This window comes from Drosophila suzukii, chromosome X, assembly GCF_043229965.1.
Source record: "Drosophila suzukii chromosome X, CBGP_Dsuzu_IsoJpt1.0, whole genome shotgun sequence".
Classification (NCBI taxonomy): Eukaryota; Metazoa; Arthropoda; class Insecta; order Diptera; family Drosophilidae; genus Drosophila; species Drosophila suzukii.
In genome coordinates this window covers 14,100,990-14,125,801 of record NC_092084.1, presented here as the reverse complement: position 1 = coordinate 14,125,801, position 24,812 = coordinate 14,100,990, and the positions used below count along the sequence as shown (strand labels likewise).

At 41.3% G+C, this 24,812-nt stretch overlaps 2 protein-coding genes across 2 annotated transcripts in view; both read left to right on the top strand.

Annotated features, from left to right (window-relative positions):
- Positions 1-24,812, top strand: part of X11Lbeta — a 127,692-nt gene that overhangs the window by 27,305 nt on the left and 75,575 nt on the right. The gene's annotated exons all lie outside the window — the stretch shown is intronic.
- LOC108019077 (thyrotropin-releasing hormone-degrading ectoenzyme) lies at positions 11,792-15,274 on the top strand. Its single transcript, XM_017086739.4, has 4 exons — positions 11,792-12,411; positions 12,850-14,284; positions 14,349-14,842; positions 14,918-15,274. Exons 1-4 carry the CDS (start codon positions 11,807-11,809, stop codon positions 15,192-15,194), a joined length of 2,811 nt encoding a protein of 936 aa, XP_016942228.2. The 5' UTR covers positions 11,792-11,806; the 3' UTR covers positions 15,195-15,274.

Here is a 24,812-nt window from a genome sequence, read left to right as displayed (position 1 = left end):
TCCGTGTAGTGAAAGTAGGAAGTGGCCTGCGTGTTTTAGGTGTCTGGGTGTGACCCTGCCCCTTGGTTAGTTTATGCGATTGATTTTTGGTTGTACTCGTCCTTGTTGTTTTTGCCGTAGTATTAGTGCCACGTGCAAGACAACGCCATGTATTAGTGTGTGTGTGCGACCACGCAGCGTATACGTAATATCCGTTGGGGAATTGTTATGTAAATCCCGTGTAGAGATTTCCTTTCCTTCTGGGCATCAATTAAGTAGTTTTTAACTAATTGGAAGAAAGTATTGCCCCAAGTTGCTGCTCCTCTTGCTTGGTTAATTTTTGCTTTTCTTCATTTCTAATTAAATGCTGAAATGAAATGCATTTTAAAATCAATTAGCAAAGTCTTACTTAAAGACATTTTCCTTCCGTTACAGCTTTCTCTTTTTTCTCTGTTCTTCCATTTTTTTTATTTGTTGCCCTTTAGTTAGATATTTTTCCCTCAGTCCTTGTTTATCTTTCTTCATTATTTTTTTTAGTTGTTCTTGAACATGAATTATTTTCTCATTTTCTCTTTTAAATTCATTAAGAATTTAAATTACATATACTCTACATTCCCAAGTAATTGAACTTTTCTCGCCCGCTGTGCATTTTTTATATATTTTTTAGAGCTAGTCTGTTCTTATTACACATCTGCAAGTGCAGTTCCAACTAATTGAGAAAGTGTTGCTTCAAGGTATTTTATACGCTCTCATTATTTTTTACACTTTCTCATTTTCTTTTGGCCTTTTCCCCATTTGCGCGCCATCTTTTCCCATTTTCCGCGCTCCTTTCCCAATTTTATTCGAATTTTCGGGGTGGAGAGAACGGGGGTGGTATGGCATTTCTCACCTTAAAGTTTGCCCATTTCGGCTCCAGTTTCTTGTAGTTAATGGCGAGGTACTACCATCACTCCGGATAACCTCCTGACACATTGGCCTTCAAGGTTGGCTTTTCTTTCGCCCCCAAACCACCCCCCCTGACCACAGCATCAGCTATTTCTTCGCCATTATCATTTGACACGCTACCATTTTCCCCCCCTGGTGACCCCGCCATCCCTTCACGTGGTGACCCCGCAGTATTGCCTAGTTTCCGGCACGTTTGCCCCGACAATTTTCCCATTTTTGCCTTCTGCTCTCTTGCTTTTTAATTTGTTTTAATGAACTTTCAAGCAACGTATTTCCAGGAGGGGGGGGTTTGGGTTTTGGCTTGGCGAGATTCAGTTGCAATATGCTAGCTCACTTGTATAATTACAGGCGCCATTGCATGTGCATCTCCAGCAGACCCCCCCCCTGGAAAAAGCCCCTCTCGAGTCGACCCCCTTTTTACGCCGCCTCTTGTTTCTGGGCCTGGGCCTGAAGTGCGTGGCTTTCATTAATTTTAATGAGTTTTAAAAGTTGTTGCCATTTTTTTGCCACACTGCACGCGCAGTGTGCCCCCTTTTGTTCCCCCCTCGCCCCTCTTTGCCACGTCTCTGGTTTTTGCCCTTTTTTGCCGCAGACTTTTTGTTGATTTTATTTTATTTCATTTATTTGATTCTTCCCCACTGTTCTCCCTGTAAGTTTTCCTCTTTTTTTTTTTGTCACCCAACGTGTAGTTTCTGTGCACTTGTTGTCATTTGTTTGCCGGCAAGAACAGCAAGAACAACACTGACAATACCAGACTTTTATCCATTGAATGCACACACGCACTCAGGAACAGAAACAGAAACTAAAAACAGGGAAATATAGATACAGATGGTACAGATGCGTAGCTATATATGTATGGGAGTGTATGCACGGACAATGACATTTATTTCTATTTGTAGATGCATTTGCTGAAAGGCATTGGAAATGAGAAATAGAAAATGGGAAAGTAGTGAAAGGCATTGGGGTGGTGTCATCGCCACCTGCTGTGTGTATAGTTTACGCTTAAATAACTCGGAGCTGTGCATAATTTAGACTGTAGCTTAGCAGCTCAGCCCCCCTTTTGCCGGACATGGACATGGAAATCGGCATTCGAAAGGGGGGGATGGGTATTCGAGTTTCCCCAGCTGAAAAGCTATCACTTTTGGGCCAGAAGGCAAAGGAAATTTCTAGAGTGGAAGCTCTGGATTTATCCGGGTTAAGTGGTAGACAGCCAAGATTTGTGGAAATTATATGAACCCCTTGAGCTCCATGGAGATCGTTGAGATCCTTGAGATCATCGCTTTCAACGGCAGGGCAAAAGTTGACAGCTTTATTAAAATTACCAGTGGGTACTGCAAGAAAACAGACAGTTTTTCCTTACCCTGTCTTCTCAGTAAACAAGATTATGGTGAAAGTTTCCCTGTCTTGTTGTGTATACAGTTTTTGGTGACTTGGAGGTTAAAGAATGGGAAAAGGGGGCGGCGTCTTTGGTGGGAAAAAGATGAGTGACCAACATCAAGAGCCATAATGGAAATCAAACCAGAAAGCCAAACATTTGCCAAGCTGTCGTCTTACTAAGTGCGTTAGAACAGCTCAAAGAGAAGTGAAAATGGAGCTGCCAGAGTGAAGGGATCCTTTATGATTTTGCATTCCTCGTCGCGAACATTAGAGCAAGTATTTTCCAGAGCTTTCCACTCTCCACTCTTCACTCTCCACTCCATTCCTTTTTGTAGGCTCCTTGTCGAGAGTGTCCTTTGTCCTTTTGTCCAACTGCTTGTGGCGTTTTCGCAATTTGATTTATGTGTTGCCCCCAAAACATTCATTAAGATATAATCATAACGCACAGAAAGCGCACACAAACAGGATGAGTATAGCTATATGGATGTATAAATACAAATATAAATATATGTACGCAGTCGTTTCTGTGTGCCCACATGTATCTCTATCTCATATATCATAGAATGTCCCTGTTTTTTTTTGCCCACACTTCTTTTCAGTCGTTTTACTGTTTTTGTGGCATCATCAGTGGCGCAAACATCTTTGCAAATTTCTAGACACATTTTTCGGTCATAAGATTTCATTAGATTCACATGACCAGAAGCTATAATGAGGTTGGAACCATCTGGTGGCTGCAATAGGAGCCAAATCAGGCTAATGGCCCAGATCGTTCAGATATGTGTCCTTATTGTAGTCCCTATTGAGACGTATAAACAGTCACTTTATGTTAAACAAGGGAAAATTCTCTCCAGAGAACCTTTCATATTTTGAATGCCTTTGTTTTGCCAACAAAAATAAATAAATATCGTTAAATATTCCTCTATAAAAATAGAGTTCTCAGCACTAATAAACAACATATTGTTTGGTGAGGCCGTAAAAAAACTGTAAAATATTTATTCCACATCCTTCTTGTGGGTGCTACAAAATTGGGTCACTGAAACCCCGTTTTAAATGCTGGGGAAAACTTTATAAACACAAACTTTTTCCTCTATTAAACCGTACCCGCTCTTGATTATTTTTGCTGCTCATTCTAATTTTAATTTCCTGTCTGCAGCTCTCCACCCACAACCCCCAGCTGAAAAATGCAAAATAATTAGAAATGTCCCCACCTACAAAAGTCAGAAGTTCAGATTGTTGTGCGTGCCTCAGTTGGAGTCTCATTTGCATGGCTTCAAACCAAATAAACTAATCATACACAAACACAACATTATTCTGTGGTGTTTATGCTATGCATTTCACGAGTGCCTGAATACGTGAAATTAAAAACGAAACTTTTTTTTATTAAAATTAGTTATGGTATACTATATAAATATATTTCATGTATAAATTTATGTTCATGCTAAAAATGGTAATTACATGAAATGTATTTCGCATAAACATAGTACATGTAGTGACAGCAATTTATGGTTATTTAGAATTTTGCTGCCTTGAATTTCAAAGTTGTCTTGACCATTTTGTCCTTGGTATTTCATTCTGTTTCAATTAAATTACTCTATAATTCACTGACTTACTTCTCTTCCTTCGGCATGACATTTACCCTTATCTATCCCTATGTTTTCTAAGAAAATAAGAATATTTCTACTTGAACTAATCGAAATCCATTTACCTTTTGTTTCTTTTCAGGTGAGTGCAGCATTTTTGTGCAATTTATACGAGGGCGATATATCGTAAATACAGTGTATGCTAAGATATGGTAAGAATTCTGTTATCTATAACTTCTTTTTGCGGGAATTTCTCTGTTGTTTCGAGTAAAAAAAGGGGTTCTGCTGTCCGCTGGAGAATTTATGAACTCCACCTTCTTGGGGAAAACCCCTGCTGGCTGCTTTTCCCCACCATGTAACTGCAGAAGCTAAACCAATATTATTTCTGCCTTCCATCTATCTTACTCCTGTGCCCTCCTACAATTTTCCGGCTGCACTTTGTCTTTGGCTTCTCTTTACTCGATTTTTCGGTCAGTGGCAATTGGCCGTCGACGTCCGGACGGAAATGCCACGCCCCCTCCAGCTCCCATCCGTCGCCTCCCTTTTTTGGTATAATTTTCCGGCTGTTTTCACGTTGCAGGAAACCCGTGAATTTCGCGTTGAATTGGCCGCACGAGGGAGTGATGGAAAATGGGAAAATGAGTGTCGTATTTGTTCACCACCCCCCCCAACCAACCATCCCATCCCCCCATTTTCATGGTACGCTTTTCTGTGCTAATTTCTGCTCCAGTTACGCGACTGGAAAATTGGTAAGCATTTTCGAGGGGTGCAGAGAATGGCGGCCCCAACACTTTAACTTATTAAGTATAATTCATATGGCACGGCCAGAAAGTCGTCAAAGAACAATGGCTGAAAAGGGGAACCGCAAACGAGTTAATTAAGTGGCTTAAACAATCGGCACTAAGTGCGGAGAAAGGGGAAAGGTTGATGGGAAAGTAAGGTACGAAGATCGGTGCAACTGTTGAGTGGTCCCGTTGCCAAAGTTTAAGCCCTCTTTCGCAATCCGCAATGGAGCAAAAACCACGCAGAAGAAGCTGTACCAACCAAAACAGCATTTGCACAATTGCGAATCGAGGAAATCGCATGCGTGCTTGTCGTTTCCACACTGCAAAAAAAGAAGAAAACAAAGGGGGGTTTTGTCTGAAGTGTTAAAAAAAAGAATTCAATTTTTGTATCCCCTATAACATCTTGAATATTAGAAAAAAATTTAACAGAATTCTTAAATTTCTTAAATACAATATCTTTGAACTGCTATTAAAATTTCTTACAATGAATTTGAGAAATAATAGCAAATTCGAAACTATTCATTTCTTAAAACTCGAAACATTGTTTATTTTGAATATGATATACATATGTATGGTATAAATATCTTACTATATGTTATGAAATATTCGGAAAAACATTCAAAAATCCATATAAATGTTTTTGCCTTTAATATTAAGGTTATACAATGAGTTCATTATGACTCATTCAATATAAATTCCTGTCATAATTCATCATTAAAACAATCAATTAAATGAAAAGCAAGTGGACATGGTGTCCTCCTTTCATTTTTTATCGCATTGCAACAAATGAATTATGTGGAATGGAAATGCCCCTGATTGTGAATGTATAAATATTTGCACTTGAATTAAGATTGGAAAAAGAAGATTATGTTAAATTTTTCATACAAATTGGCAAATGAATTCCACATTCCTGACTTTAAATTCCAGCTGCCCTCTGCACTTTTGATATGATTTATTCTCCCATTGGTTTTTTGTTGGATTGGTCGAGCCCTTTTTCCTCACAGTGAGCTGTTTTTTTTTTTTTTGCTTTTAATGCATGTTGAAAAGGGCTCGCGGACGGATTGTCGGGCGGTTTGGGATGGGGAAAAGGGGGCGTGGCAGTGCAGGGCACATGGCAAGCGCAGTCATTGCGGCTAAAGCGGTTTCTGCGGTTTCCGGCAGCCGCAAGGCAGCTTCCTCTGGCCCTCTCGCTCTGGCATCGCCTATCTCCTTCCCACCCAGCCGCAAACTGCTTTTGGTCGTCGCCTTTGGCGTCGCCTGACGCTGCATTGATAAAACTCCACCCCCGGGGGCTTAAGGGGGTTAAGGGGGGCGCTCGGGAATGGGTTAAGGGGTCCCAGCCGCAGTAAAACAGTTGCACTTGCCACCGAAACTGAAACAGAAACAGAAACTGAAAGGGGAGCCCAGCTACCGATGCAAAATTTAACAAGATTTCCACAGTTTTGTTAAGGGACAACAAATTTGATTAAATTTATCTTCGGGCGATGAGAGGAAAAACCATGTTTCCATTTCAATTCGATTTTTCTTCGGGCTCTCGTTGAGTTTTTTACTTAGCAATACGTATGTTTTTGGAAATTGGTTCCCAAGAAAAAACTTCACTGAATGAAGAAGCTTTTTTAAATTCCATAAGGGAGTATATATCATTTTAATAATTTCAGTTCTATTGGAAAATATACACTGGTCGGCATAAGTATTTTGACGAAGCAAAAGTTAAATGTACTCATAATCAAAGAAAAATATAAGCAAACTGATTTTTGAAAAATTATTTTTGTAGTTACTATTATTTTTGTTTGGAGAAACTTTTTGCATCAAAAAATTTAGGTTTTCAAGACGAGGAAACAAGTCTAAAAAGTAGATTTTTACAAAAATTCGACCTTTTCTATAAGTACTGAATGGGTTAAGTAAAGTATTCTATCATTCAAACGGCATTTAAATTACATTTCCATTGATGTCAAAGTTTACAAGAAGTAAGTTTAAATTATGAGTATATTTAACTTTTGTTTCGTCAAAATACTTATGCCGACCAGTGTATATCATTATTATAGTATAATCCCAGAATGGGGTAACTACAATTTAATCGGATCAGGAGGAATTGAGGAATTTGTACTGATTTTTCAAATGCAAGCTAAAATTGTAAAGCTTAATATTAGCTTAAAATCCAGAGAGTATTCAGAGGACGAGACTATTTAATTAATTTATCCTACTTATTCCGAAGTTCTGCAAATACTCAAAGTGTAAATTAATCACAAAATGTACCTGGTATTATTTTCCCCTTCAATTGCATTGTGGCATTCCTTTTTCCATTGGTTTTTATCCGATTTTCCTATTGTATTTTTGTCTGACTCTTTACTTCATTCAGCGAATTTTCCACTTTTTCTGTTCCTCTTTACCCCGCATTGCATATCCTCTGCTTCTCTTTAGCTTTTCCCCCTCTTGACGAAAAGGAGTTTTCCTTGGGCTTTCCTGCCACTCAGCCCCGCCCACTTTCCCAACACTCGCCCACTTTCGTGTGGCATTTTGATGTGTCTTTGTTGTTGGCCATTCCGTTGTTGTTTCATTAGATCATTTGAAATTGTATGCCAAGCAGTTGTTGCCCGTTGTTGCATATTTGCATACAAGCACAGGGCCAGCATATCTAAGCAGTTGGAATGGAGAATCTGCATATATGTGTGGCTATTTTCCATGAAGGAAGCCCGAGTCCTGCATGTGGAAATTGAAACAAATCTTGAACAATGCAGCTGACTTTTCTGTTGTTGCCCCCTTACCACTGAGCCGTAAGTTATTAGGGCCCCAAAGTGACTGCCCCGAAAAGTAGGCGATTCAAAATGCAGAAGCCCCGAGTGTGGCTAATGTGGCACACATGAACCGCCCAGCTTAGAAATTCCCAGCCATCCCCACAAGTCCTCACCCCTGACCCCTGACCCCCAAAGCCCCCGGTATTCCCTGCATTTTGGGAATGCAATTCGAACTTAAAGCCTTTAAAGTCCCCAACTGAAATGGCCGACTGGTGGGTGGGTTCAGTTTTCCTCCTTGTTTATGATGCAGCCCAAACGGCACGTTTAAGCAATTGCAAAACTTTTTATGGAGTTTTTCTTCCTATTTCATAGCCTCGATATGGCCACATAGTCGTAGTCCATAGCCCCAGCAGTTCGTGTTGGTTTAGATTTCCAGCTTTTGGCAGTGGATCAAACAGAAAACATGCAGCAACTTTTTCCACACATTGTCGTTAAAGTATAGAATTTAACAGAGGTATCAAAATACAGAAACTGCAAATATAATCTTCTAGAATTGGCTTAGGTATACAGTGTTTTTGTGAAAATCATGAAAATGTAATAAAAAGAGCTTATTGTTTCCATTGTTATCGGATCTTCAACTGTTGGCCAGACAATGTGGTCACATTTTGAATAAATTCCCTTTATCTATACGCCATACTCAACCTTCCCACACTTCTCCACAATTTAAGTAGCTCTTTTGCCACCCATTGTTAATCCCATTAGTAATTAATTGACCGTTTAGATTGGCATTGCAATCGAAATTCACCGTTTAATTGTTATAATTTTTGTACAATTCGATAAATTATAAATCATTAACCCCTCACCCACACCGCGTTCGTTTTGGGACCGCAATATCAACCCCCTGCAATTCGCTGGCAATTATTTCAGTTTCAGTCTGCCATTAATTATTTCATTTTTGTGGCTTTCATCTAATGAAATTGCAATAATAACGATTGCCACGGTTTGCGAGCCACTGCAATGACCTCACAACTGTTATCGTCCCGGATGGCGTTGGGTCTTTGGTATTAATCTTTATGGTTACCGGAGGTCTGGGGTTTGGGGTCGGGGGTCAGGAGCGTTACGAGTCGTAAAAGCCAACTAACGATGGTCCAAGCAGAGCCGTAAACTTCGCCCCGCAGGTTACTTCCTTACTCCAGCCGTTGTTGTTATTTGTGGCACCCTATAACGCTGGGAATATTGCCATTTTTGTTTTGGAAAATATTTCATTTGCCTTTCACGGCAATGTTTATTTTCAATACCAGCTACCTAGCCAACAAAATAGGTAATAAAAAGAAGAGGAATTTATTCAACAGTTAAATTAATGGTATTTAGCAACTGCATTCTAATAACGCAACTGAAATTAATATAATGTTTTCGAATTATTTATGAGAATGGGCTCTATAAATCTTTAATTGAATCAATGATACCAACGTGGCAAATTGAATTGAATATTATAAATCAAGTTATCACTATACTTGCTTTCTAAAATAAGACCCTATATTTCTTCATTCGAGTTAGATACATTTTAAGGTGTATTTTACAAAATGTCTACTATTTCTCCTAGTCATTCTGTTTAGGAACTCTAGGTAAGTGTTTATAAACATATACATATGTAGGGTATCTGTTCCTTTCGATGATTTTGTAAGCTTTTCGGCCATTTGCCTTCCAGCCAAGCAAAACAACAGAAAGACAAATAAAAAATGTGGAGCTTTGCTGCTCGCTTTGCGTTTGGCATCTGTCAAAATGGCAGCCAACTTGGCGGGTGGCTCTAAGGGTGGTAAAATGATGGCTGTTTCTTGGGGTGGTGGTGCGAGATTGGGCGGCTGACTTGGTGGGCGGTGCTGTCACGCAAACGTTTGAGCAGAAAATGACAATGTCGTTTCCCCCCTTCACTCGCCTCCTTTTGTGCCGGCTGTGTGTGTGTTTATAAACGAGTTTTGCATTAAAATTTACAACAGCAGCAGCATATCGCCCACTAAATGGAGACATCAACGTGGATGGGTGTGTGTAGCTGTGTGTGTTTGGGACAGGTGAATGTACCCGTTGCCATCTTGGCAATGACAGTTCCCCGTTTCCGTTCCCATTCCCATTTGAGTTCCCCTTTCCGCATTTCAACTTTTCCTTCCACTTCTGTGCGCTGATTTGTCAGGGTATAAAAAGGGAAGTATAAATGTTATGACTTAATAGCGGCTGGAGGCTGGAGGCTGGCAGGCGAGGGGAATCATCATTTTCTCGGCTCCCAGTTTTCAGTTTCCTCCTTTGAGTCGGTAAAGTCGGTAAAGTGTGCCACGCCAAGTGGCCAAATCAACAGATTGCCATCCCTTACATATACTTCGTACACATGCCATCACGTGATATGTGAGTAGATGGGCATGCCAACTGGCAGATGACGAGCACACCGGTATAACACCTGGGCAACAATCGCACATCAGCTTCATCAATCGAAAGGCATTTAGACAAGGAATGCAGGAGTGACGTTCTGACGGCTAGTCAAACTCCATAGTCAAATTGATCAAAATCTTTGAGGATTAACGTAAGGAATATACGCTAAGGAGTAGTTAACTTATGAGCGCCCTTATCCATAACCATAAACTCCTGATCAAGTTGAATAGACTGGAAAATGAAGGCACTACCATCATCGCTCATCGAAAGTAGAGTGGAGCCCATTGAATGGCTAGGATGGCTTCTGAAAAGTGCAAGGAAATCGAAGTGAATTCTTGGCTGGCATTGTGGCCATGTGGCAATTGCCCTGGCTTAATTCACTGACTGCAGTTTGAACAATTGGCCGAACGAAATCGACTTACTGAACCCTGGGCCATGTATCAAACCCCACCAGCACCCACTTTCAGCATCTCAGTCAGCACCTCTGACCCCTCCGCTGGGCATTTGGCTCCCAGTTTTTCTGGCTTTCATGCTTTGCTTTTTCCTCTCTCTTTTCCCTTTTTTTTTTTGGGCCGGACTATGGCATTTGGTTTATGGCAGCAACGGACTGCGGCAGTTTTGGCATTTGCCAGCAGTCCGCACACACACGACAGCTGTGTGTGTCATGTCCAGAGCCATAAATCATTTATTTGAAAATTGCTATTGTATTGCGGTTTAATAGCATGTGATCATCATCATCAGCAGCAGCCGCACGAGCTCTACCTTGTGGGCAGTGGGACCGTTTTGGACTGTTTGGTTCGTCACAAACTACATGTCGTATTCATAGCCAACTGTCTCGCCTCGCCCCGCCTCGCCTTGCCGCTCGCATCGTTACATTTAATATCCCAAATCGCAGGGAGCGAGGCGTACGAAAGGTCGGTAGTAGGGAAATGCGGGTTCGCATGCCCCAACATGCCCATTAATTATAATGCCGCACTGCGAGCAAAGCGAACGTTGAGGGGCCTCAGCCGACTTTCGCTAGGGCCAGGGACACGCCTCCTCTGCCTCCTGCGCCTTCTCCGCCTCCTCCGCCCACCCATACAGCAACATATGCCGCACGTTCGGTGCCTTTGTCGCCTTTTTGTGTCGTGTTGTGGCAGTGATTTTCCTGCCTTTCCCCTCGATTTCTCCACGTTTTCCCACCGGGGTAACGAGGTCATTTGGCAATATACCAACACAAACAAAAATTATGTTATTGGTCAATGTATTTATGAGTACGCCATCCTGGCCCCTAAAACCCAACTCTACGAACCACGGCCCCAACCCCGGTCACCTCCATAGGTATGTGTGCCGCCTGGTCTGCGAAAATTGCACGAAAATTGGAAATTTATTGCCAAGCCCACACAACCACACACACACACACCTCACACACTCACTCACAAACACACGCACTCACACAAAGATAACGAGTGAAAGAGAAGACCAACATGCGCTAATGACATTGTGCTGTGGTTTGTCGCCCCTTTTCTTCCCGCCAACCCACCGCTCTATGTGTGCGAATTCGATTGGATTCCCATTCCTTTTGCTGGGAAACAAATGCAAACCACAAATTCTGTTTCAGATTTCATCGAAGAGCCTTACACAATTCGAATTATTACATCTTTTGTATCAATATTTCCTGAATGGAAAGTGAACGAATATGCATATCTGTTATTGGACATTACAATGCTTGTTAACCTTTATTCGAAGTAATTCCCTTCAAAACAATAACGAATTACCTAAGCTTTTAACATTCTAAGCAATTTCTATGAATAGTTTAAATTACTAGAAATCATTTTTGTGATCGGTGTGTAATATTTTTATAAGCCATTACAGAGGTAGTAATCAAGAAATATGGGGTATCAAAACGGTATGCGTTTAAGGGGCCTGACGAATCGAATGGCCGATTGGACACACCTCTGTCCCGAATCGAAACAAACTAAGGCAGCTTGAGTTCTACGCAGTCATGCACTTGGTCTACCTGACAGTACTCACGACCTTGTTTGGGTCGCTGGAAGGTCTATCCGATGGCAGCCGCCTGCCGAGGTGGGTAGTGCCACTGCGATATCGTTTGGACATCGTGACGCGGATCAACCAGCCCTATCAGCCCTTCGGCGGAACGGTTCTCATTGACCTGCGATCGGAGCGACCCACCAAGAAACTGGTGCTCAACTCCCGCGATCTGGAGATTCGTAAGCAGAAGGGCGTGAGCTTAGTGGCGAAGGGTGGCAGATCCGTGGGGGTCAGCCATATAAATTTAAGCACCCAACTCAGCCGGCTGACTGTCTATTTGAAGAGCACCCTCACGGTCAACACCACATACACACTAAAAATTTCATTCACAAGTGTTTTGAGAAACGACAACAATGGGTTCTACAGCAGCAACTACGTGGACCAGAACACCACACTCGCCCAGTGGCTGGCGGCCACCCAATTCGAGCCGAATCACGCTCGCGAGGCATTTCCCTGCTTCGACGATCCCATTTTCAGGACCCCGTTTGAGATCAACCTGGCCCATCCACATGAGTACCGCGCCCTGTCCAACATGCCCGTCAAGCGGACCATCCGCCAGTGAGTAGTGTTTTTTCATTTGCAATTTTTTCAATCAATATTTTTAAGGCTTATCCAAACTCTAAAGAATTCGCGGTCTTTTTGTTTTAACAGTTAGTGCTCTGGTGGTTTTAGTGATTGGGATTGGCCTCACAGATTTGTACAGTGCGATATTTAAATGTTGTATGTTGTTCCAAGTTGTAAAGAATTCACAGTCTCCTTGCTATGAACTTAAATCCTTAATTTAGCAATGACCAAATTCTAAAATTACTAAAGTGGAACATAGCAAATTTGTTGTTCCAAGCTCTAAAGAATTCGAGGTATTTTTTTTAAGCTCTTTTGGACTTAAAATCATTTAAAAACGAGCATATCTCTTTTAAAATGCTTATTGTGTAACGAAAATAACTGATGTTGCGATAGTAGGATTTTCAAATTAAATGCCTTACATCCCACCCAAAGCGCCAGCCTAACCGACTTCGTGTGGACGCAGTTCGTTGAGAGCCATCCGATCCAGTCGTACCTGGTGGCCTTCTCGATCACCAAGTTCGAGAGGCCGGGCTTCACGTCCAAGGAGCGCCCAGGCTGTCCGATCAGCACGTGGGCCCGTCCAGATGCCCTGTCGCAGACGGAGTTTGCTAACATGCTGGTGGCGCCGCTACTCTCCTTCTACGAGCAGCTCTTCAACAGCACTCTGAAGCTGAGGAAGATCGACCTGCAGGCCCTGCCGAACTTCGCCTACCGAGCCAATGAGAACTGGGGCCTCCCCACCTTCGCGGAGGAGGCCATCCTGTACGACAGCGAGCTGAGTTCGATGGCCGATCAGCAGGGCGTGGCACGTGCGGTGGCGGTGATGGTGGTACACCAGTGGTTCGGCAACCTGGTGTCCGTGGTCTGGTGGCACGAGGTCTGGCTGAAGAACGCCTTCGCTTTGTATCTCTCACGTTTTGGAGTGCACGCCCTGCGTCCGGAGTGGGACTACAAGGAGCGGCATGCCCTGCGACTCTACCTGGAGGTGCTCGATCACGATGCCCATGTGAACACCGATCTGGTGGCCCACATGGTGGCCGATGAGACGGACATTTGGTCGGCCTACAATGAGATTGGTGAGCGCAAGGCCGCCGTGCTCTTCGACATGCTGCACCGCATCATGGGCGAGGAGGCGTGGCTGGCGGCTGTGCGTCGCTATCTGGTGATTTATGCCAATCGAAGTGCCACCTCCTCGGATTTCTGGGACATCCTGCAGATGCAGGTGGATCGCAATGGGCGTTTGGGCAAGGGTCTGAACATCACCCGTACCATGGAGTCCTGGTTGCGGCAGCCGGGATATCCCCTGCTCAAGGTCACCAGGAACTACAAAAACCATTCGGCTCTGGTGCGGCAGGATCGTTTCTTCATCAGTCCGCAGTTCAAGCACCGGGCGGCCAAGAATCCCTGCTGGTGGGTACCGCTAACCTACACCTGTCCCAGTTGCCTGCAGTTGGACAGCTCCACCGCCAGCCGCTGGCTCACCTGCCCGATCTACCCCAGCCGGGGGATTGGGGTCCCAACCGTTCTGCTGGAGAAGGTGGTATCGTCCCCAGGGGAGTGGCTACTGCTCAATGTCCAGCACTCGGCTCCTTTTCGCGTGAACTATGACCTGCGCAACTGGCAGCTGCTCAACAAAACGCTCTCCGATCCAAAGAAATTCCGCCTCATCCACCGTGTGCACCGAGCCCAATTGGTCGATGACTTGTTCAACCTGGCCTGGAGTGGCATCATGGACTACCCGATGGCCCTGGGTATTCTCGGTTATCTCGAGCACGAGGATGAGTACGTGGTCTGGGCTGCCACGCTGGTCAACTTCGAGCGGATTAATAATGTGGCCAAGAGGGATCACAACTACCGCGTTTATAAGGTGTGTTCGCTGCTCTTGAAAAAGGGTTTGAAGATGGTTTTTCACTCAATCGCCCTGTCCCCAGAGTTATATGCGCCTCCTGCTGGAGCGTCAGTTCAAGCGGGTACTCTCCCTGTACCTGTCCAACTCCTCCGGGAACATGACCCACCGCCCGGTGATCCTCCAGCTGGCCTGTCAGTACGAGGTGCCCTCCTGCGTGAGCCTGGCCCGCCGGGAGTTCGAGAAGGGGACGCCGGCGAAGGCCGGCTGGATGACCATTCAGGAGCGTGAGACGGTCTTCTGCACGGCGGTCAAGTTTGGAACGGAAGCGGAACGGGAAGCCGTGGAGTCGATGTACTATAACTCGAACTTCGCCGCCGAGCAGGAGTCCCTCCTGACCGCTCTGGCCTGTTCCCGCAACGCTTTCGCCCTGAAAAGGGTCCTCAAATGGACCTTTGAGAGTGTGGGCATTCGCAGGCACAACGCCAGGCGAACCTTCAATGCGGTGGTTTCCAATAGCGTGGGTTATGGGCTGGCCATGAAGTATGTGGCCACCAACATGCAGTACATACGCAACTAGTAAGTGAAAGAGAAGGAGAAAACTAGAAATGATAATGATAACTCCTTTACTTTGTGTCCCCATCGAATCCAAAGCTGCAGCAACTCCACCAACAAGATTGTGAATCTCTTGAGGCCGCTGGTCGAACGGCTGTCTACTGCCCAGGAACTGGACTTTTTTAGCAATTACTTCAAGGAGATCCTACAGGATATGCACGGCATGGATCAGATGATCAGGATCCTTCTGGAGCGCGGCAGCGATAACATCCACTGGGAGCGCACCAAGTTCCGCTCCATGCTTAGGGCCATCCGGGACATTATCCTCTGGCGAGATCGGGGGAACTCAGTGGGAACGCAAATGGATGTGCCTTGACCAGCACTAAAATGGAGTTCATTAAGAATGATTGATTTTAATGACCAAATCTGATCAATAAATTTGCAATCTGAAATGTACTCCTGATATAACAGTCTTCTTTACAACAGATTACATAGATTCAGGTAACTTCCCTGGAAAAATTTTAAAATGTCATACGAGTATATAGGCTTAAAGTCCCAAACATCGGTATAAATATCTTATGAAATGTTCATTGCTTAAGATACATAGTTGCTGGGCCTTTCATCTGGAATATCATAGTATTTACAAGATGACTTAGTTACTTTTGATAGACAATTTAAAGAAGTTAAAGTGGGTTGGCTGTTAAAAGGCTAATGATTTGTTAAAGATTTTTCAATGTAGGGTTTCTTAACTTTTAAATAAATGAATCCCTATATTTTAATATTTTCTAGCTATTGTACATAGCTATTTTTTAAGACGAGATGAAGTGATGCTTCCTAACATAACAGGTCTCAATGATAATGCTGCCTCATATATTGATGGAACCATCTTCCATGAACGCTAGAGTGCGTTTTCAGCATTTCGCTTAAAGGCTTTCGTTCGTCATAGCCCAAGGACCATAGGTTTTAAGCTCCTCCTAGCCCAACACAACCTAACTAACGCGATCTCATGGGTGGCGACTCCGTCTGGCCTCCGTTCGGTGGCAATTAGTGGGATTCGCCTGCCTCTGCCCCTGCGTCTTTCTCTCTTTGGATCCAAATCCGAATCTGCCTATCTGGCCCTGCCAGTTTCCCAGTTTTCCAGTTTCCCCAGCTTGCAACATAGTTGGCATTTACAGTTGCTGCATCATTCAGATGCGCGTCGCAACGCAACGCATCGCATTAGCAGGCCACATGAGGCAGCCAAGTGACAACTGACAACTGACAATTGACAACTGGCAGCTGAGGAAAACTGGCAGTTGGAAAATCGTAGAGGGTAGCGGCGAAAGGGGGAAAGCTGCCTTAAGGCGCTTAGTTCCAGTCGCCTGCTCTCTGCGGTTTTCCACCGCCCCCCTCCCCCGGCAGAAATGGTTATGCAACTCCGCTTGACAGCATTTGGCTATCTTTTCGGGACATTTCTGATGCCCCCGTTCCCATTAGCCAATACTCCAGCATTCATTACCATATTGTGTAGGTGGTGAACTGCCCAGAGGCCATGTGAAGAGGCATCAATCAGCGCCTAATTAGCTTCTTATTTGCATCGCTTTCGGTGTTCGGCGGAGTGGTGTCGCATATTACGCATACGCCTCGTGGCCGGAGCAAACAAAGTGCTAATGAGGTGAGTCTCAAATTTCCCCCAGCACACACACACACAATATATGTATACATATATAGATGGTTTATCCGATGACAAAGTGTGTAGGAGTAGAGTTGAGCTATCATTTATTCATGAATCCCCAGGCGGCCTAAAAAAAGAGGAGAAGAATATTTACCCAATGAATGAATGCAACTGTAATTTACAATTCTCTTCTTGAAATAGATAGAACGAGGGGTCAGGGGTCAAGGATTGGGGATCGGGTAGTTTGGACAGTGGCTAGCCAAGCGTCAAACGTTGGCCTGACTGTATTTACATGTTCTTGATTTGAGCCAAGTTGCTTCCTTCCTTCCTTCCTACCATTCAACCTTCGTTCGCTTCCTTCCTTTCCATTTTGCTGGCCATTTGGCTGCAGTTTGCCATTGTCCGACCGGCCTTTTGTTTAAGCCTTTTTCATTATTTAAATGCAATTTTAGATGCCATCCCCATACCTCGCTCGATGTTTTTGCCTCCTTTGTTTGTGGGCCCACTGCCACTTTATTTTCCCTGGCCTTGCATTTGTCACATGAGCAACTAATTGTCTGTTCCTCGGACATTCGATATACATATATGCCTGCCTCTGTTTTGGTATTATCCCCCGCTCGGATGTCCCCTCCATATATCCGTATGTACGTATAATCCTTTTCCATGGAACTGAAGCCATCCAATCTCTGGCCCTGTATCAATTACAACGAGTGTGTGCGGCACATAGTTAGCATATTATGCTGTCTAGTCCTCCAGGTCGCCAGCTCCCCACCTCACCTTCCGCCAGGCCCACAGACTAATTGAAAATATTGCGTACTGAAAATTGCATAAAATTAATTGTCATGCATAATCAATGAGCTTGCAGAAATAAATTGAAATTTAATTGAAATGTTGCATGTAAATAAATAAATAAATAGTGAAGTGAAGTGGTAAGCGAGAAGCTCATAAATAATACAGGTCAAGGAAATAAAAGCGCAGCAGCAGCTAATTTGATTGGATTTTTTTTGGGAATAATTAGGAGTTTCCACAGCTCTTATTACGCAATTATGAATTTATTGGCAGAAATTAGTTGTAATGTATCTAGTGCTTATCTTTTTTGGTACTTTCTAATGTATAATATTGACTAGAGTTGGGAAAACATAGACGGGGGCATCCTCAATTGTTTTGGGCTATCGATAGTAGCCACTATCTATATACAAACATGAAGGAAAACAAATAACAAATAAGAAAAACAAAATATTTTTAGAGTGGGAACCTTATGAATCATATTACACATATATAGAAAAATATCTTCTGTTAAAGTAATTGTCCCATATTGATGATGTTTACTAAATTGCAAAATCATCGATAGTATCGATAATGCTATCGATTGCTTAGACAACTCTGCTCTGGACAGTATTTACAGAGTCTATTTAAATACTATGAATTATGGAGTACATATCTCTAGCCTAACAGTTATTCTACCCTTTATTCTCCACATCTCCATATTGACCTGTTGACATTCCAGGGGCCTCACCCTTGGCCAAAAAGCTAGTTAGCACAATTGGCTTTAGAAATGCATCTAAATAATGTGGCTGTGCTTGGCCTGGCCAATTAATGCATCACAATTAGCACTGACCGTGTGGTTGAGGGTGGGCCAAAAGCCACACATATGTATGGTGGTTCAGTGGTTCGGTGGTTCAGTGGGTACAGTGGTTCGGTGGTGCTGCCACAGTGCTCCCTGTGCATTGATTGACTGGCAAACAGAAGCGGATGAGCTCGGAAATCAGGAGCATCAGCAACCAATGGGAAAACCAACAGCATTTCACCTCCTGATGTTGACGTTGATGTGGATGTGGATGTGGAAGCGGACGAGGATGTGGATGTGGATGTGGATGTGAACGTGGATGCGGACGAGGATGTGGATGTGGATGTGGATGCGGATGCAAATGCTGATCCTGATCCTGATGGCCCTCATGGAGCCGTCGTCGTGGTCGTCCCCACATCTTGTTTGCTTTTCTGATTATCATTGCATATTTCTGGGCGGTTCCCCGTGGTGCCTTTGGCTTTGCTTTTGCTGTCCATCTGTGGTTGCACTTGCTTTTTCTGCACTTTCCTTTTTTTTTTTGTTTATCATCCGCCGCCGCTAGAGAGTTTTCACTTCCGTCTGCTGGCTGCTGCTGGATAAACCATTTGGCAACATGAAATGTAAAAATATTATTTCAATACGTGCAGCGTGTGTGTGTGTGGGTGTGTTGGCGAGTGTTTTCTGCATTTGAATTGTTGTTTATATATTGTTTCGGCATGGCATTCCGGCTGGGTATTTTCGGCACCGCTGTGGACGGGGAGTACCCAACTAAATGGTGAATCCCACAAGGATATCACCGGTGCGATACCATCCTGTTTTTCGCCATTTTTGCTGCCCTGTTAACGCCATTTTGTTGTGTAATGGCTCAGAAGTTTGTTTGCTCTATCTACCACCCATTTCTCCCTGTCCTCTGTGGCTGAGTGTTTTGTGCTTTATATCGCTTTGTTCATTTTCAAGTGCCAGTTGAGTAAGTCAGCGCAGGGGAGAAAAATGGAGCAGGAGGACGGAGATGGGGTGGAGTTCCAGGACATGGCTGGACATTTTAATATTTATTAATTTACGTCGTGTTTGGCCAGCTCTCCACTGAAGCGCACCAATTTCGGTCAATGATTTACTGCCCATTGGAACAAAGGCAACGAGGATACTATGTAATATACATGATATACTCGTATATATACACCCGGTATATAGACCCATGTACAACCCAGATTCTTCGCATATTCAGCCTCAAAATTGCATTGTAAATGAGTAATTTTGTCATCGGAAATCGGTTTGTTTGCTTTTTCGGGCTTGTAAACACGTTTGCCCAACATTCATTATGCACGATTCCAATTAATTGATTTTTTTCCAATTACCAGAGATTTTCCGGGTAAATGGCCGCACTAAGCGCTAAGCTGATGAGGCTTGAATTTTTACGCTCGTTGCACATTTAAGTTGCATACAAAGGATGATATTTTGGCAAACACAATATGTTTTTGCAAAATTTTACCAGGCTCATTAAGCTGCTTTTCCTTGGAAATGGGGAATGGAAAATTTGCAATTTAATTGCATTTTATTCAAAGTCTTCTACTTTTCCCAACTGATTTACAAATTTTCTAACTTTGTCTTGCGGTTTCCCTCAATTCATTGACTGGTCATCAAAAGTCATCATCATAATTGCACAAATATACTCTCAAATTATGCTCGGTCATTTGTCATTGGCCAATTAGTCAATCATCATTACATTCGAGTCATTTCCTGTTAGCTGCAACATAAAACCAAGTTGCATACACATATTTGTAAGCCAAAAACATTGTCATTTTCCATTGACGAGTGAATTAATCATCCCTATATTTTGTCCAATTAAAATCTAATTTCTTCAGCCATGTTCGACAATTAAATACTGATTCACTAAAATAGTATCGTCGAAAACCAAAATTAGGAAATGCATTAAAAGCCAAAAATGTTCGGGAAACAAAATAATGTACACCAGCTTGATATGTTTTTAATGACTGTCGGTTTCTCATTGATTTTAATGATAGACAAGCTGTAAAAGAGGGAGAAGCCCACATTGCGTATTAGTAATAAAGTGGAGCAAGCAGTGGGCAACACTGCGTATGAGTAATAAACTTCAACAGCAGCTGCATAAGGGCATTACACCACACTATGTTATAAAGTCTTTGCAACTATGGCCGATTCCTCCCTGTACCTTAAGTTTTAAGCTTTTGGCTAAAGTGCACAATAATTAAAAAAATATTTATAAGATGAAGAAGTTTTTTTTTTTTTTAAATGCCTTTTTGGGTTTTTAAACTTGCAGTAAAAAGTGAAAACTAATAAAATGTATATAAAGTCTTAGGTTATTTTACATAATTTTATATTTTATTTATTTATTTATATTTATATTTATATTTATATTTATTTTAATAGAAACATATGGTCTACACAGAGAAAACTATCTAAGAACATTGTTCTTGAATTGAGAACATTCGTTCTTAAAAACCGTGTAAGTACATTTTGGTATCAATATAAGAACGAAATGGTGAAAAGAGAAAAGTTAAATTGAGTTTATTTAACGAGTATGACTCATTTTTTAGTGGTTTTTCAGTCGTAGTTTAGCCAAATCAAGGCGTACAGCTAAAACACCGACAGTTTTGAGCAACTTGCTTCAATTGCTATTGATCCCTATCACTTTAAGGAAGATTTATTTTTTGACAAATTTTTTCATTTTTTGTAAGGGGGTAGCTCGGTTTTTTTTGGGATTCAAATTTTGGTCAAAAATGCTCATTTTTTAGTGGTTTTTCAGTCGTAGTTTAGCCAAATAAAGGCGTACAGCTAAAAGACCTACAGTTTTGAGCAGCTTGCTTCAATTGCTATCGATCCCCATCATTTTAAGGAAGATTTATTTTTTGATACATTTTTTCATTTTTTGTAAGGGGGTAGCTCGGTTTTTTTTGTGATTCAAATTTTGGTCGAAAAATCTCATTTTTTAGTGGTTTTTCGGTCGTAGTTTAGCCAAATCAAGGCGTACAGCTAAAAGACCTACAGTTTTGAGCAGCTTGCTTCAATTGCTATCGATCCCTATCATTTTAAGGAAGATTTATTTTTTGACAAATTTTTTCATTTTTTGTAAGGGGGTAGCTCGGTTTTCTTTGGGATTCAAGTTTTGGTCGAAAAATCTCATTTTTTAGTGGTTTTTCGGTCGTAGTTTAGCCAAATCAAGGCGTACAGCTAAAAGACCTACAGTTTTGAGCAGCTTGCTTCAATTGCTATCGATCCCTATCATTTTAAGGAAGATTTATTTTTTGACAAATTTTTTCATTTTTTGTAAGGAGGTAGCTCGGTTTTTTTTTGGGATTCAAATTTTGGTCAAAAATGCTCATTTTTTATTGGTTTTTCAGTCGTAGTTTATCCAAATAAAGGCGTACAGCTAAAAGACCTACAGTTTTGAGCAGCTTGCTTCAATTGCTATCGATCCCTATCATTTTAAGGAAGATTTATTTTTAGACAAATTTTTTCATTTTTTGTAAGGGGTAGCTCGGTTTTTTTTGGGATTCAGATTTTGGTCAAAAAATCGCATTTTTTAGTGGTTTTTCAATAGTAGTTTAGTCCAATCAAGGCGTACAGCTAAAAAACCGACAGTTTTGAGCAGCTTGCTTCAATTGCTATCGATCCCTATCATTTTAAGGAAGATGTATTTTTTGACAAATTTTTTCATTTTTTGTAAGGGGGTTAACGGTTTTTTTTGGGATTCAAATTTTGGTCGAAAATGCTAATTTTTTAGTGGTTTTTCGGTCGTAGTTTAGCCAAATCAAGGCGTACAGCTAAAAGACCTACAGTTTTGGGCAGCTTGCTTCAATTGCTATCGATCCCCATCACTTTTAGAAAGATTTATTTTTTGACAAATTTTTTCATTTTTTGTAAGGGGGTAGGTCGTTTATTTTTGAGATTCAGATTTTGGTCAAAAATACTAATTTTTTAGTGGTTTTTCAGGCGCAGTTTAGCCAAATCAAGGCGTACAGCTAAAAGACCGACAGTTTTGAGCAGCTTGCTTCAATTGCTATCGATCCTTATCATTTTAAGAAAGATTTATTTTTTGACAAATTTTTTCATTTTTTGTAAGGGGGTAGCTCGGTTTTTTTTGGGATTCAAATTTTGGTCGAAAAATCTCATTTTTTAGTGGTTTTTCGGTCGTAGTTTAGCCAAATCAAGGCGTACAGCTAAAAGACCTACAGTTTTGAGCAGCTTGCTTCAATTGCTATCGATCCCTATCATTTTAAGGAAGATTTATTTTTTGACAAATTTTTTCATTTTTTGTAAGGGGGTAGCTCGGTTTTTTTTTGGGATTCAAATTTTGGTCAAAAATGCTCATTTTTTATTGGTTTTTCAGTCGTAGTTTATCCAAATAAAGGCGTACAGCTAAAAGACCTACAGTTTTGAGCAGCTTGCTTCAATTGCTATCGATCCCCATCACTTTTAGAAAGATTTATTTTTTGACAAATTTTTTCATTTTTTGTAAGGGGGTAGGTCGTTTATTTTTGAGATTCAGATTTTGGTCAAAAATACTAATTTTTTAGTGGTTTTTCAGGCGCAGTTTAGCCAAATCAAGGCGTACAGCTAAAAGACCGACAGTTTTGAGCAGCTTGCTTCAATTGCTATCGATCCCCATCACTTTTAGAAAGATTTATTTTTTGACAAATTTTTTCATTTTTTGTAAGGGAGTAGGTCGTTTATTTTTGAGATTCAGATTTTGGTCAAAAATACTAATTTTTTAGTGGTTTTTCAGGCGCAGTTTAGCCAAATCAAGGCGTACAGCTAAAAGACCGACAGTTTTGAGCAGCTTGCTTCAATTGCTATCGATCCCTATCATTTTAAGAAAGATTTATTTTTTGACAAATTTTTTCATTTTTTGTAAGGGGGTAGCTCGGTTTTTTTTGGGATTCAAATTTTGGTCAAAAATACTCATTTTTTTGTGGTTTTTCAGTCGTAGTTTAGCCAAATCAAGGCGTACAGCGAAAAGACCGACAGTTTTGAGCAGCTTGCTTCAATTGCTATCGATCCCCATCACTTTTAGAAAGATTTATTTTTTGACAAATTTTTTCATTTTTTGTAAGGGGGTAGCCGGTTTTTTTTGGGATTCAAATTTTGGTCGAAAAATCTCATTTTTTAGTGGTTTTTCGGTCGTAGTTTAGCCAAATCATCACTTTTAGAAAGATTTATTTTTTGACAAATTTTTTCATTTTTTGTAAGGGGGTAGGTCGTTTATTTTTGAGATTCAGATTTTGGTCAAAAATACTAATTTTTTAGTGGTTTTTCAGGCGCAGTTTAGCCAAATCAAGGCGTACAGCTAAAAGACCGACAGTTTTGAGCAGCTTGCTTCAATTGCTATCGATCCCCATCACTTTTAGAAAGATTTATTTTTTGACAAATTTTTTCATTTTTTGTAAGGGAGTAGGTCGTTTATTTTTGAGATTCAGATTTTGGTCAAAAATACTAATTTTTTAGTGGTTTTTCAGGCGCAGTTTAGCCAAATCAAGGCGTACAGCTAAAAGACCGACAGTTTTGAGCAGCTTGCTTCAATTGCTATCGATCCCTATCATTTTAAGAAAGATTTATTTTTTGACAAATTTTTTCATTTTTTGTAAGGGGGTAGCTCGGTTTTTTTTGGGATTCAAATTTTGGTCAAAAATACTCATTTTTTTGTGGTTTTTCAGTCGTAGTTTAGCCAAATCAAGGCGTACAGCGAAAAGACCGACAGTTTTGAGCAGCTTGCTTCAATTGCTATCGATCCCCATCACTTTTAGAAAGATTTATTTTTTGACAAATATTTCCATTTTTTTAGGGGGTAGCCGGTTTTTTTTGGGATTCAAATTTTGGTCGAAAAATCTCATTTTTTAGTGGTTTTTCGGTCGTAGTTTAGCCAAATCAAGGCGTACAGCTAAAAGACCTACAGTTTTGAGCAGCTTGCTTCAATTGCTATCGATCCCTATCATTTTAAGGAAGATTTATTTTTTGACAAATTTTTTCATTTTTTGTAAGGGGGTAGCTCGGTTTTTTTTTGGGATTCAAATTTTGGTCAAAAATGCTCATTTTTTATTGGTTTTTCAGTCGTAGTTTATCCAAATAAAGGCGTACAGCTAAAAGACCTACAGTTTTGAGCAGCTTGCTTCAATTGCTATCGATCCCTATCATTTTAAGGAAGATTTATTTTTAGACAAATTTTTTCATTTTTTGTAAAGGGTAGCTCGGTTTTTTTTGGGATTCAGATTTTGGTCAAAAAATCGCATTTTTTAGTGGTTTTTCAATAGTAGTTTAGTCCAATCAAGGCGTACAGCTAAAAAACCGACAGTTTTGAGCAGCTTGCTTCAATTGCTATCGATCCCTATCATTTTAAGGAAGATGTATTTTTTGACAAATTTTTTCATTTTTGTAAGGGGATTAACGGTTTTTTTTGGGATTCAAATTTTGGTCGAAAATGCTAATTTTTTAGTGGTTTTTCGGTCGTAGTTTAGCCAAATCAAGGCGTACAGCTAAAAGACCTACAGTTTTGGGCAGCTTGCTTCAATTGCTATCGATCCCCATCACTTTTAGAAAGATTTATTTTTTGACAAATTTTTTCATTTTTTGTAAGGGTTTATTTTTGAGATTCAGATTTTGGTCAAAAATACTAATTTTTTAGTGGTTTTTCAGGCGCAGTTTAGCCAAATCAAGGCGTACAGCTAAAAGACCGACAGTTTTGAGCAGCTTGCTTCAATTGCTATCGATCCCTATCATTTTAAGAAAGATTTATTTTTTGA

Excerpts from the sequence above, each read along its gene's own strand:
- LOC108019077 (XM_017086739.4), top strand. The coding sequence starts at position 11,807 with ATGCACTTGGTCTACCTGACAGTACTCACGACCTTGTTTGGGTCGCTG. Across the intron at positions 12,412-12,849 it reads GTCAAGCGGACCATCCGCCA|CGCCAGCCTAACCGACTTCG; the intron begins GTGAGTAGTGTT and ends TCCCACCCAAAG. Across the intron at positions 14,285-14,348 it reads ACAACTACCGCGTTTATAAG|AGTTATATGCGCCTCCTGCT; the intron begins GTGTGTTCGCTG and ends CCCTGTCCCCAG.